The sequence below is a fragment of the Jaculus jaculus genome, chromosome 6 (genome assembly GCF_020740685.1).
Source record: "Jaculus jaculus isolate mJacJac1 chromosome 6, mJacJac1.mat.Y.cur, whole genome shotgun sequence".
Classification (NCBI taxonomy): Eukaryota; Metazoa; Chordata; class Mammalia; order Rodentia; family Dipodidae; genus Jaculus; species Jaculus jaculus.
Genome location: NC_059107.1, coordinates 40,765,221 through 40,779,445, shown reverse-complemented (window position 1 = coordinate 40,779,445; position 14,225 = coordinate 40,765,221). Strand labels below are relative to the sequence as shown.

Below are 14,225 nucleotides of genomic sequence, written 5' to 3'. Positions count from 1 at the left end.
TCACATGTACTTGTATGGGTGTATGAGTATGTAGTATGTGTGATACAGTATATATGTGTATGTAGATGTGCTTTCCCCCCTTCCCCGGCACACAAATGTGGAGACCAGAGGAGAACATCAGGTATCCTCCTGTAGCTCTTCACATATTTCCTTTGAGACAGAGACTCACTGAACCCAGAGCTGCTGTTTTTCAGTGAGACTGGCTGATCAGTGAGCCCCATCTCTGCTCACCACAGGACTAGGACTCAGTGTGTGTGGCCACGCCCAGCTCTTTATGTATGTGCTGGAGAATTAACTCAGTAAGTCTCAGGTCCTCATACTTGTGTGGCAAGTGCTCTTATCCACTGAGCCATCTCCTCAGCCCCTAGATATTGGTTTGTGTGAGCTTTTCTTTGTTCTGGGGTGAGTCGTTTCTCTCCTTTCCCCCATGTAGGGTCTCACTCTAGCCTAGGCTGATCTGGCACTCATTCTAGTCTCAGGCTGACCTCAAACTCACAGTGATCCTACCTCTGCTTCCTGAGTGCTGGGATTAAAGGTGTGTACTACCATGCCTGCCTGGGGTGAGTTTTGATAAATTATGTGTTCCTGATATATGTTACCCATCTTACCAGGTTTTAAAATTTTTTGGAAAAGCTTTATCTGTTGATTTATCAATTTCTCTCTGTTATCTATCTATATCAATTATCTATCTGTCTATCATCCATCTATCATCTCTTCTTGGCATATCATACTAGATTTAACTAGTAGGCTAATTATTATATACATTTGAGGCAAACCCAACAGACTGGCCTTTTTTTATGAGAGAGAGAGAAAGGGAGAATATTGGCATGCCAGGGCCTCTAGCCACGGTAATTGAACTCCAGATGCATGTGCCACCTTGTGCATATGTGCAACCTTGCCCATGCGTGACTTTGTGTGTCTGGCTTATATCGGATCTGGGGAGTTGAACTGGGGTTCTTAGGCTTTGTAGGTAAGTGCCTTAACCACTAAGCTATAACTCCAGCTCTAATTATTATATTTGTAAATGAAGAAGCTTTAAAAATGACTTGGCATTTCTTTTTAAGTGTGTTTTAAAGCTCACTTCTGCATTCAGCTGATTTGCTTTATTCCTTTCACTCTTCTTCAGTAGAGATTGATTTTCTTCATTTTTTAGTGTGATGTGTTTAATTCATTTCTTCTGTTTATTTTTTTCATTTTTTTTTATTGGTTTTTAATCATCGGTTTTAAGACAGGGTCTTATTGTGTAGCCCTGTCTGGCCTAGAACTTATACTGATTCTCTTGCCTCAGCCTCCTGAGTGCAGTGATTAAAATAATGAACCACTATGCCTAGCTGGTTCTTCATTGTTTTAAATGATGTGGCTATGTCCCATAGATTATTATAAGCATAGTCTTTACATTTCTAAAATTTCTTTAATTTTGTTTACTTTTTCCTCTTAGACCTAAGATGTAAGTTGGCTTTAGTTTTGACATTATCAAATGGTAATCTTATCTATTTTGGCCTTTTCATTCCTTTCCCTCACTCTGTCCAGTAGATGTGTTCGTGTGCACACAAGTATTCTGTGATTTTTTTTTCTATTTATTTGAGAGAGCAAGAGATAGAAAGAGGCAGAGAATGGGCACGCCAGGGCCTGTACCACTGCAAACATATTCCAGGTGTATGTTCCACCTTGTGCATCCAACTTTACGTGGGTGCTGAGAATCGAACCTGGGTTCTTAGGCTTTGCAGGCAGGCACCTTAACCGCTAAGCCAACTCTGTAGCTCCACACAAGTATTCTTATTGCTAGTTCCCTCTGGAGGTAACATATCTTGTGCTCCTTTTTTCATCATGTCTGTCAGGAAGAACACTGTGCTGTGGACATGGTATTGTTGAATTTAAGATAGCATGTAAGGGGAAACTGAAGGTATTCTTGTGCTACTTCTTTTTTAAGGGGGAATATTCTAATAAAAGAAAAAAATGTCCCTTTTATTCTCTTCTTCCTTCCTGCTCTCCCTGCCTTTTATTCTCTCCCTTCTTCTTCCTTCTCATTCCCTTCCATTCCTCTACTCACTCCTTTCTTTTTTTTTTTTTAATATTTTTTATTTATTTATTTGAGAGCAACAGACACAGAGAGAAAGACAGATAGAGGGAGAGAGAGAGAATGGGCACGCCAGGGCTTCCAGCCACTGCAAACGAACTCCAGACGCGTGTGCCCCCTTGTGCATCTGGCTAACGTGGGACCTGGGGAACCGAGCCTCAAACCGGGGTCCATAGGCTTCATAGGCGAGTGCTTAACCACTAAGCCATTTCTCCAGCCCTACTCACTCCTTTCTTGTCTTCAATGCTAAAGTCTCTTGTAGCTCTGGCTGGTCTTACAGTATGATATCTCTGCCTCCCCTTCTTGAGACCTGGCAACATTTTAAATAATTTAATGAGAGATACATTTTTTGGAGGATATTTGTGTTCATAGCTATTATAGGATAGAAACTTGAAATCATATTTATGAATAAATTTTATATTGGTGTTAAAATATAAGATATGGGATGCTAATTATGAATTTAAACTGTGAACAGAAATAGATGTTAAATTCTATTCCAAAGTGCAGTTATTTAAAATGGAAGTTTATATTAGAAAGCATTGTATCTAAGTGCACTCATATTGTTCACATGAGATAATCCCTATAGTCTTAGATACCATGTGAATTTTATTAAAATTAAATACTGGCAATGTATTTTTTTGTGAAATTCAGGAAAAGAGAAAGATTCCTGTGTTTCCGAATGGATCTGCCCCCATGTCTTCTGAGACTCCTAAGGAGGCAGCTCATCACGCTGGGCCTGAGCTTCAGAGAACTGGACGGTGGGTACAAATGCTATCTTTTTGGACTGGATATTGATATGATGAAAATGGTACCAACAGGCTTTTTCTTTCCAAATATTTGGAATCTAATCTTGTACATTTGTTTCTTTCATTTTTTTTTTTAAAAAACTGCATTTTTCTAAAAGGCTTATGACATTTAAAATTTTTTACATGTATTTTACAAATAATTTCAATAGTATGTATTAAGCTTTACTTGATAATGAATTGTATACCATAAGTTCAGAAACTGCAGGTATATATAGTGCATAAATAAATTCTGTCACCTACAGAAGGTTATAAAAGAATATGTATGGTGTTTCATGCCATGTTATATAATTATGGGCTGAAAGAGGAATCATAATGATTTTTGTGCATTATGCCTAGATTCAAAATGCTTAAATGAACATTATACACTGAGATGTTATAAAGATGTATAAATATGACTGAATCCTAGTAGTGTTCTCAGGAAACATTGTTAAGAGTAGAAAGTTAATTTTTGGAGTAAAAAATAGAAATGCTGGCAAGTCAACTGTACTGAATTGGGTTTAAGACATTTTATAATAGATGGATGTCACAGTGTTTTCATTTTGTAGAGAAGCATATGACACTGGTACTATAGCATGTACTGGTGGTCAGCGTAGAACTAAAGGATCTTGAATTATAAGTCTTTGTTTATAAAATCAGGGTGTTTTACACAGGCATGCTATTAGGGATTTTGATGACATGCTTTAAGTACTGTTGACAAGACAAACAACTGGTTTATTGAACATACGCTGTAAAGAAGCTTAAATTTACAACAACTTATGGAATATGTTAGTCTTATAAATATTACAGAAATAAGACTCCATCCCTGTGCAGACAGTACCAGCGGCCTGATGAATACTGTTTCCTTGAACTTTGAAAAGGGATAGGGTTAGTTGCTGAGAAGTGCTGAGTTAATATGGCCATTCCTATCAGTCACCTGAGAGCCTTTCATAGCCATCTGTTAAGTCATCAGTTATTGATTTGATGATAGAGATTCACTTTCTACATTGTCATAAGCATCTTTATTATTGAAAGTTGATTCCCCTCAGTGTCCAGGTTATTTATTGAGTAACTTATACTTGTCAACATGTATCCAGGATTTATTTCAGTATTAACTTAAAAAAAGTAAAATGGTAAGGCTTAAAGCATCCAAACCCTTCATAATCTTAAAATTATTTTTTTGTTTGTTTTTTTGAGGTTGTTAGTGATTACCTGTTTCATGAGACATAGAACTTTTCTGAATAATCAGTTCACCAGGATTCATTTAGTATCTGTTGTATATGAGGCAGCATTATGCTCACTGGAAGGGTCCCTACCTATTAGAGAACTTAGATATCACTGGGGTATTTTCAAGTGAGATGTTATTTTTTTAAAAGTTGTACTAGATTGGCTTTGATGTTTAAACATAAATCTAAATTTCTGTTCTGTTTACTATAACCTCTTAGTTTTATAATTATGCATACTACATATATAATAAACTAAATGTACTAAGATCATTTTAAGGTTTTTCTTTTTACAAGACAGAAATATTCATAGGAAGAAAGCACTAGAGTTAAAGTTATTAAAAATATTTTTAAAACTGCTTATGTGATAAGTATCATACCAGATTCACATTAAGAAATATTTGGGTTATAATTTCTTCTCAGTATTTTGGACCATTTTCTTTTAGATTTAGAGCATAGATAATAATATAATTATTTATGTACATTTTTATGAATAGCTGGTTAGGTTTGTTTATTGTACATTTCCTTGCATATTTGTATCCAAAGTTACATTTACTCCTATAGAATCATTTGCCTACAGTCTTCAGTATAGAGTCCATAAAATAATGTGCATGTCTTTTTTAATTTAATGACATCTATCTTTTCTCTGCCATCAGTAGATTAGATTCAATGAGTGTATCTTCTATAACTAAAGCATAATTAAAATTGGGTTTAATTTTTTTGTTGAGACAACAGTAGGCACTTATAGTTTATGTTAGCCCATAGTTTTAGTTTAAAGCAGCTAGAATCCTCTAGTCTACAGCTTGACGAGTTTCATCTCACCTATTTAGGCTTTTTGGTGGTTTGATACTTGACATCAAAAGGAAAGCACCCTTTTTCTTGAGTGACTTCAAGGATGCATTAAGCCTGCAGTGCCTGGCCTCGATTCTTTTCCTATACTGTGCCTGTATGTCTCCTGTAATCACTTTTGGAGGGCTGCTTGGAGAAGCTACAGGAGGCAACATAGTGAGTACAAAGATGGTAGCAGCCAGGCCCTTAGCTCTTCAGAGGCAAGTGTCTGTATGCATTTGTCTTACCTCGTGCTTGTATGTGAAGAGTCTCCCACAGCATGATTTACCTGTCCCAAAGCAGATTTCCCCAAAGGTAATTGCTGTGGAAAACATGGGGAAGACATTTGAACAGAAGATACACAGTTGAGGTAATAAATAAATAAATTCATGGTTTATCTTACCTTACTGGATGAAATGGTTTTATAAGTTGAGTAAAAGACTTCCATTGTCTTTTGAGAGGGTGGGTGGTTTGTGTGGGAGACTAATTAATTGCTTCTGTATGGCTTATGGTTGGGAAAGTTTGCCAGTGGGGTTCCTTCTGTTAAGTTAATCACAGGATTAGTTTCATGGTTCATACTACCTCATCAGCCCTGGCTGGTAGGCCGAGAAGAGACTACTTAAAAGAGCAGAACATAACTATAGAGAGAATAGAATTTTGTAATTATGTTTATTTTCATTTTGCTATTATTAAATCTGTGTAGAAGTAGTTGAAGCTTTTATTTGCAATTAAGCATTGCTTTCTTTTTTAAAAAAATATTTTTTTATTTATTTGGGATATACAGAGAGAGACAGATAGGTGGAGAAAGAGAGAGAGAATGGGCAAACCAGGACCTCCAGCTGCTGCAGACATACTACAGATGTATGGGCCCTGTTGTGCATCTGGCTTACATGGGTCTTGGGGAATTGAACCTGGGTCCTTTGGCTTTGCAGACAAGCACCTTAACCACTAAGCTATCTAGCCCTGCTTTCTTTCTTTGATGTAACTGAAAGTTTCTGTTCTGTACTTGCTATACTAAGAGCTGGGATGCTTTGTAAAATCTTCAAAGGCCTTTCATTGGGTGGGGAGTGCCATATATATTATAATGGCCATTGAATGAGATGATTTATAATTCCTTTTTTAAATATATTTAATTAACTTATTTATTTAAGAGAGAAAGAGGCAGAGAGAGAAAGAGTAAGAGAGAGAGAATGGGCGCACCAGGGCCTCCAGCCACTGCAAACAAACACCAGATGCATGCGCCTCTTTGTGCATCTGGCTTATGTGGGTCCTGGGGAACTGAACCGGGGTCTTTTGGCTTTGCAGGTGAGAGCTTTAACCACTAAGCCATCTTCTTCAGCCCTTTTAATTCTTTTTTGTTGTTGTGTTTTTTGTTTGTTTCTGAGGTAGGGCCTCACTGTAGCCCAGGCTGACCTGGAATTCATTATGTAATCTCATGCTGGTCTCAAACTCATAGGGATTCTTCTACCTCTGCCTCCTGAGTGCTGGGGTTAATGGCGTATACTACCATGCTTGGTGAGATGACCTATAATTCTTAATTTCTCAAGTGTACTTTAATATTTACTCTTGAGGGAAGATTTGTATGTTTTATAATTATAGGTTAAAAAAGTCACATCTAACTGATGATAATTATTCTGTTAAGGGCATTTTGACCTGCACATTAAGTAAATCTGACAACTAAATTCTGAATTTATTTTTGATCATTTAGAATTTTTGTACCTTATACTTTAATCACTTTGCTAAATACTGTCAAAAATGCTACATATAACTGCAGGACCCCATGGAAATGTTTTATTTTATGGCAGTTCTGCTTGGCTCATGGACTGTCCCTGCCTGCTGTTTCCTTCTGCCCTTTGATACCATGTGCCTGTGGTAGTGTGTTAGGCACTGGAGGAGGAGGGACAGGTATAACAGACATGTATATCATATTGTCATGGATTCTAACCCAGGTGACTTCATACACAGATACTGTGCCAATATGTAGTAGATCACATAAATGAGATGAAGAGAAAGCTATGGGAACTGGAGGAGCAGAAATAGAGCAAACAGTTGTATTATGGAAGACAAAGATAGCAAGATGGAGTGGTTTTTGTTTCCTGTGGCTTTGTAGAAATAAACATATTAAGAAAAGCAGTTTCAAAGATTATGGAGTGACAAAAAGGAACTGTAAAGATTGGGGTTCATTCATATACTAGTGAGGATACTGAGAAGTGAAGTTAACAAGGAGGTCATAAGGAGAGAAGTAGGAAAAGTAGAAGGCTAGATTTATGAAATGAAAAAGGGAAGAATGGAGGAGTAAACTGGGCCAGCAAATGTGGACAGGTGAGGAATGAAGATGGGATAATTTGCGAGAGCCACACTAGATGTGTCAGGTGACATCGTTCATTAGCAGAGTTGTGCAGGAGAGTCATTAGACACAGGAGGCTTCTATAGGTCAAGAGGAAACTGCAGTGTAAGTGAAGCAGGGAATTCTAGTGGAATGAGACTAGGATTTCTTTAGAGAAACATAGGTTTCAGTTTGAGAGAGGACGTAGATAGCACTCCAAAATGGGGGGAAAATCTGTCATGGGAGAAGAGATATTTGTGACTCTTGGATGAGGTAGTGAAAGAGTTTACATGGCTGTGTCAGCCCTGGGGCCGGGGGGTGGGGGTGGGGACGACTTGGAGGTGCTCACCTGCCCGTTACAGCTTTATGACTTCTCAGTTGTTGCTTTCTTTCTCTGGATATCCTTCATATATTTTCCCTTTTAACTTAAGTGCTTCCTTTATTCATTCCTAGGTATGCACATTTTAATAGAATTAACAAGTGCGTGATGACATAGCAGTATTATATAGTACAAATTAATTTCTCTAAAACATTTATCTCATAATTAACATGTGTTATTAATATAAATACTTGTCTGTGATGTTGCCAATGGTTACTATTACTTTTGTGAATCTGACTTTGGGAAAAGCTATTGAGAGTTAATGGTGAGAATTGCTGCTATTTCTTGAGTATGCCCCAGGTAACCGGCAGTGTGCTTGTAGTTTTTTCTCAAACACTATTTAGTCTCTCCTAGTTATCATTTCCACCATTTAAAAATGAGAAAAGCAGGTCCTGGGTTGATGACTCAGCTGTTAAGGACATTTTATTGCAAAGCCTGCCAGCCAGGGTTCAGTTCCCCACCCACTCACATAAAGCTGGACAGGCATGCTTTTGCAGCAGCAAGAAACCCTGGTGTGCATACCTAAATAAATGAAAGGCTTAGGCTAGAAAAGGCCCACGGCTCCATTCCTGGGAATGCACAGTCCTATTGATCAGCCCTGTCTGCCACTGCTGTGCTGCCTCATTTCAGAAGCATTGTTTCTCACAACTTCTTTTCTTTGCCCTTACCAACCTTGGCCTTTTTCCTTTCTTAATAGCACACCCTAGTTGGCCTTGATGTTTATGAATGGTAAACTGATGTTTATGAATGGTAAACTTTCCTTTCTTCCCAATCCCTTTTATCTAGTTGAAGAACACATTATAACTAATTTACCATTCAATAACATAACTAATGAGGATGTAATGCTGATAGTAAAATAAGATGAGTGTACCTAACTTCCATTTAAAACTTGTTTGAGTTTTCATTTTCCTATTTTATCTCTTTGCTGAGTTTTAATGATAAGATCCTTATAGTTGCTATGAAATTTTTAGAGTCCTCCCCATCAGTCTTGTTTATGGTAGTGGTACTGTTTTTATATAAATTAGTTAAGACTGTCATGTTAAAATATTTTTTTCAATATGTGGAGAAATAAATCAGTTTGAGAAGGTCACATGTTAATTTACTACCTACTTGAAAGATTTGTATGACCATATTGAGTATTAATATGCTTTTTTTTTTAAATGGACTATTTCACTCATATAAAAGTATTGCAAATAATACCTAAGCCTTTTGACTTGCCACAGGCTTAGAAAATAAAGCACCCGTAGGAGAAGTTGAAGCCCTATGTGTGTCTTTTCCTGTTATTTTTTGTACCTTGTATATTGCAATATTGAGTTTTGAATTAAGGATTAATGCACAATGCTCACTTAAATATACAAAAAGAAAGCAACTTCCTCAATGTATTTGAGAAATATTTGTAATTTTCCATATATAAAATTGAATTTTAAAGTACATTATTGTGTTGACTTAGTACTTTTGCAAGCTTGGTTAGTTAGCCTTTATGTTTTCCAGATGTCTTGCATTTGTTATGTCAGTTAGAGATATGTTTATGATGTATTGCTTCTATTCATTGTTTTTTCCTTAAACAGAGTGCAATCGAGTCTCTTTTTGGAGCATCATTAACTGGGATTGCCTATTCATTGTTTGCTGGGCAGCCTCTAACAATACTGGGGAGCACAGGTCCAGTGCTAGTGTTTGAAAAAATTTTATTTAAATTTTGTAGGTAAGTTACAGTTTTACTCATCCTATGTACGTGCATATATGTGCAATTATGTGTTATAACCACATATAGCAATCTATGTGTATTTTTAGTCTTTTGGGGCTACTGTATGGTTGACCTTAAGGCCCGCTCTCATCACCATGCCTATTCAGTAATAAGGAAAATAAGGTTGCTCATTAGTGTAGATTTCAATGCTAATAAGCAAATCACTTGAGCAATAAAAGCCCTCAGTGTAGCAAAGCCAAATAGGTAAGATGTGAATCTGCACTGTTTGTTGTGTTGTTTTATAGAGCAAAGCTCAGAGTGAGAGAGATGTCAAAGGCCCAGGTTAGTCAGTCCAATCCTGTGTAAATGAATAGGAGGTTGATGCTATTAATCAGTGTCCATGTCCACTGGCTAGGCTCCTGGTGGGTTTGAACATGAATACTTTAACATGGCCAATGCTATTGCTTATGTGACATTAATGAAATTGAATATTTTAACCTGAAACAATATAATACTTTGATTATTGTAGCTTCCTTGTTCTGATTGTTTCTTATTGATTAAGCTGATTCTGGTTGTGATTTGATAAGTTCCATAGACTAATAATGTCATGACTTGAAGTATCCAGTAGTAGGTTCTTATTTGAAATTTAAAATGAGAACCACTTTCCTGTAGTAATAGTGGTGGGCCAGGACACATAGATTCTGAAGAAGGAAGTCAGTCCCAAGTGTTTTATGTATCATTAGCTATACATATTTAATGACTAATGTGAGATCTAATGATTTGTTGTCTAATGATTGTTGTCTGTTGTCTCTATAAAGTTCTCATATAATAGCCTGGCATCTTCAGTCAAAGCACAAAAATACAGAATTTTATTTAGTTATTACTTATGTATATTTTTCAAGGAATCCTGTATATTTGTGTTGTTACTACTTAATATAAAATATTTCAGGTGCAAATGTTGATTATGTTCCCATTTTCATTTCTCAACAGAGATTATCAACTTTCCTATCTATCATTAAGAACTAGTATTGGTCTGTGGACTGCTTTCTTGTGCATTGTCTTGGTTGCCACAGATGCAAGCAGCCTTGTGTGTTATATCACTCGGTTCACAGAAGAGGCTTTTGCGGCTCTCATTTGTATCATATTTATCTACGAAGCTTTGGAAAAGCTCTTTCATTTAGGAGAAATATATGCATTTAATATGCACAACAACCTAGATACACTGACCAGCTACTCGTAAGTGCTTCTATTTCTTCCATATATATATATATATACATACACACACACACACACACACACTTTTGCCAAAATGTCAGAACCTAAGAAAATGGATTTTTCTTAAAAGAGTGTGGCACAGCAGTACTCACTTTCAATCCTAGCACTTGGGAGGCTAGGGCAAGAAGATTGCTGCAAATTTGAGGCCAGCCTGGACTATATAGCCACCCTCCTGAAAAAAAAAAAAATATATTTTTTTGTGATGTGCTGCTTATCATATTTAGGTATTCCTACCCATCTAGCCATAGAGTAGTTTACATACTTGTTTGAGATAAAATTGTTCAGTGAATGCAGTTATAGTTAGTCAGGTTCATTCAGTTGTGTTCATCGAAGTAAGTTATTCATGTGTGTGTCTGAGTTGGACTGGCTGGTTTAAACTTGATTGACAACTTATGTTCTATATATGTTTCTTATATTTTTTTAGCCAAATCTTAAGTGTATGACAGGATGGAAAGATACATTTTTTGTGTGTGTTTATGTAGTCCTCACATTTTATATCACTTTTTTTCCAAAAGTATAGAAACTCCACAAGTGTACCTTACACTTTCGCATAGACTCACAGTAGTGTACTCCTTACCTTCCAGTCATGGTATTCATGCTGCCAATGAAGCTACTTCTGAAGTTTTTTTTTTGTATGACTCCAGGAATGGAACCCAGAGCTTTGTGTATGCTAAGCAACCTCTCCCACTGAGATATATATCCAACTGAGATACATATGCCCCAGGCTTTCAATTGATCAGTGTTTTTATAATGTATACTGGTGTCTTTTAATGTAGTAGATTTTTATGTTCTGTTTAATGGAGTAATTTCTTTATAATAAGAAAAGTATGAAAAATTAAACTTTAGAATACAATAAGATTTAAAAAGTACCGTGTAAAAGTATAGAAAGTTGGCAGATATAGAGAGTAAAAAGTGAAATAAGCTGTTAAAACGCTATGCATGTTCTCCAGATATAGCATTTGTGTTTTACAAATGTAAAACTCCATTTGATTGACTTAAAAGGAGAAATGTGATTATGAAAAGATAAAAACGTGCCAGTCATGGTGGTGGATGCCTTTAATTTTAGTATTTGGGAGGCTGACGTAGGAGGATCACTGTGAATTGGAGGTCAGCTTGAAACATAGTGAGTTCCAGATCAGACTGGTCTAGAATGAGACCCTACCTTGAAAAACCAATATATTATAGGTATAGATAGATAAAAAGGAAACCTTCATGTGGTAGTGCATGCTTGTAATCCTAGCTCTTAAGAGATGGAAGCAGAAGGATCATGAGTTAAGGTCAGCCTCAACTAAGTAGAGAATTTGAGGCTATCCTGAGCTCATGAGAATCTCAAAAACATTAAACAAAAAGAGACAAGAAATGCCATCATCTTCCAGCTAATCTCAACCCCTTGTCCTTGTCCCTTCCCTTTGTATTCTGCTACCTTCCTTGCATGATCTCAGTGTGATTAAAAAATGCTTATAGGGCATTGACCTGTATTTTATTTACTGAATTTTACTTTAAAAATATTTATTTATTTATTTGACAGAAAGAGGGTGAGAGAGAGAGAGAATGGACACGCCAGGGCCTCCAGCCACTGCAAATGACCTCCAGACACGTGCATCTGGTTAATGTGGGTCCTGGGGAATCGAACCTGGGTCATTTGGCTTTGCAGGCAAACACCTACCGCTAAGCCAGCCTTCCAACCCTAATTTTACCTTTTGATACAGTCCTGGTTTATGTTACAGGCTGGCAGAGAACTCACTACATAACCCAGTATGGCCAATGCTAGTGGTGCTCCTTCAAACTTATTTATATATATATATATTGTTCACTTTATTTTATTTATTTATTTGAGAGCGACAGACACAGAGAGAAAGACAGATAGAGGGAGAGAGAGAGAGAAAGGGCACGCCAGGGCTTCCAGCCACTGCAAACGAACTCCAGACGCATGTGCCCCCTTGTGCATCTGGCTAACATGGGACTTGGGGAACCGAGCCTCGAACTGGGGTCCATAGGCTTCACAGGCGAGCGCTTAACCGCTAAGCCATCTCTCCAGCCCCTCCTTCAAACTTTAAAGATGATATATCCCTCCCAAGGGTCATATCTAGTCAGTGTTACTAAGTAAACGTTTCACAGACCTCTGTTGTTGCTATCCTCCTAAACCAGCCTTCTGGGTACTGGGACTATAGAAGGGTGCCACCATTCCTGCCTTGCTTTATTCTCTTAATGTTAATTTTCTTCTCTTTCCCTGTCCTTTTTTTCCATTGACTTTTATGAAGCATGTTAGTGTCAGCCCTTTTTTTTAAAAAAAAAAAAAAAAGTTTCCATCTGCTTAGCTAGTAATTGTGAGCAAACCATGCATGTGACCATATACAGGCCTTGTGTCCTGAGTGCTACCTCATTCATTTCCTATATTAATGCCATATATCCCCTTTAGGAAATTAAGAAAATGAATGTCTTGTGGTTCAAATTTATCTTAGATCAATGAGCTAGTAAACAATAGAGCCAGAGTGGACTTTAATCTGACCTTTCTTTCAAGATATTCTCTCATATTTGTCTTTACATTTCATTTTTTAAAAAAGATATTTCTGTTTATTTATTTATGAGAGAGAGAGAATGGACATGCCAGAGCCTGTTGCCACTGCAAACAAACTCCATACACATAGACACACATAACACTTTGTATATCTGGCTTTAGTACCAGGATTTGAATCTGGATTGGTAGGCTTTGCAAGCAAGTGTTTTTAACCACTGAGCCATCTCTTCAGTCCTACTTTTCATTTTTAAGTTCACTTTTACATGTTTTTTTGCATATGTATATTTCAATTTGGGTTATGAACTGAACTCTGTGATCTTAAGAATTTCCATGTTGTTTCCTGATGAAAAGCTCAGCTTTATTTACTTGTTGAAGAATGAGTCAGGGGGCTAGGAATGGAGGTCAGTGGTAGAGAGTTGGCCTTTCATACCTGAGTACTTGTCCTTCATGCCCAGCACCACAAAGAAAAAAATGTAGCTGGGAAATGGCTCAGTGGGTTAAAATGCTTGCTTGCAAAGCCTGCTGGTGGGGTTTGGGTACAGTTCCCCAGACAACTGTATAGAACTGAACAGACATTTGATTGCAGCAGTAAGAAACTTCCCCCCACCACACTTGAACCTACCCACCCACACACCCACACATGCTTCCACACCCTCACACACATGTTCAAATGAACGAAAATAATTTTAAATATGTTTATTTATTTATTCGAGAGAGAGAGAGGAAGAGGCAGAGAGAGAATGGGCACATCAGGACCTCCAGCCACTGCAAACGAACTCCAGATGCATGCTCCCTCTTGTGCATCTGGCTTACATGGGCCCTGGAGAGTCAAACTGGGATCCTTTGGCTTTGCAGGCAAATGCTTCAACTGCTAAGCCATCTCTCCAGCCCTGGAAAATATATGTATATTTTAAATCAGACTAGCTATGTAGCCAAGGATGATTTTGAAGTCTGGATCCTCCTGTTTCTACTTTCCAGTGCTAGGATTACAAGTTGTGCCACCATTCCCTACTAAGAATGAATTTTATGATCTAAAGAGTGAAGCATGAGAAAGAAGCCTTGTTATATAACAGAGAGTTCTTGGTATTATGACTTTTATTGAGCATGTTTACTTTGTTGCTGGGAGAATATGA

The 14,225-nt window shown here is 37.3% G+C and overlaps 1 protein-coding gene across 7 annotated transcripts in view; it reads left to right on the top strand.

Moving 5' to 3' along the window:
- The window catches only part of Slc4a7 (solute carrier family 4 member 7), a 96,577-nt gene that overhangs the window by 53,452 nt on the left and 28,900 nt on the right, over positions 1 to 14,225 (top strand). For all 7 annotated transcript variants that reach the window (XM_045153336.1, XM_045153334.1, XM_045153338.1 and 4 more), the window contains 4 exons: positions 2,729 to 2,835; positions 4,913 to 5,087; positions 9,184 to 9,317; positions 10,290 to 10,535. In XM_045153336.1, the coding sequence (XP_045009271.1) occupies positions 2,729 to 2,835; positions 4,913 to 5,087; positions 9,184 to 9,317; positions 10,290 to 10,535 (662 nt within the window). The remainder of the gene's footprint in view (positions 1 to 2,728; positions 2,836 to 4,912; positions 5,088 to 9,183; positions 9,318 to 10,289; positions 10,536 to 14,225) is intronic.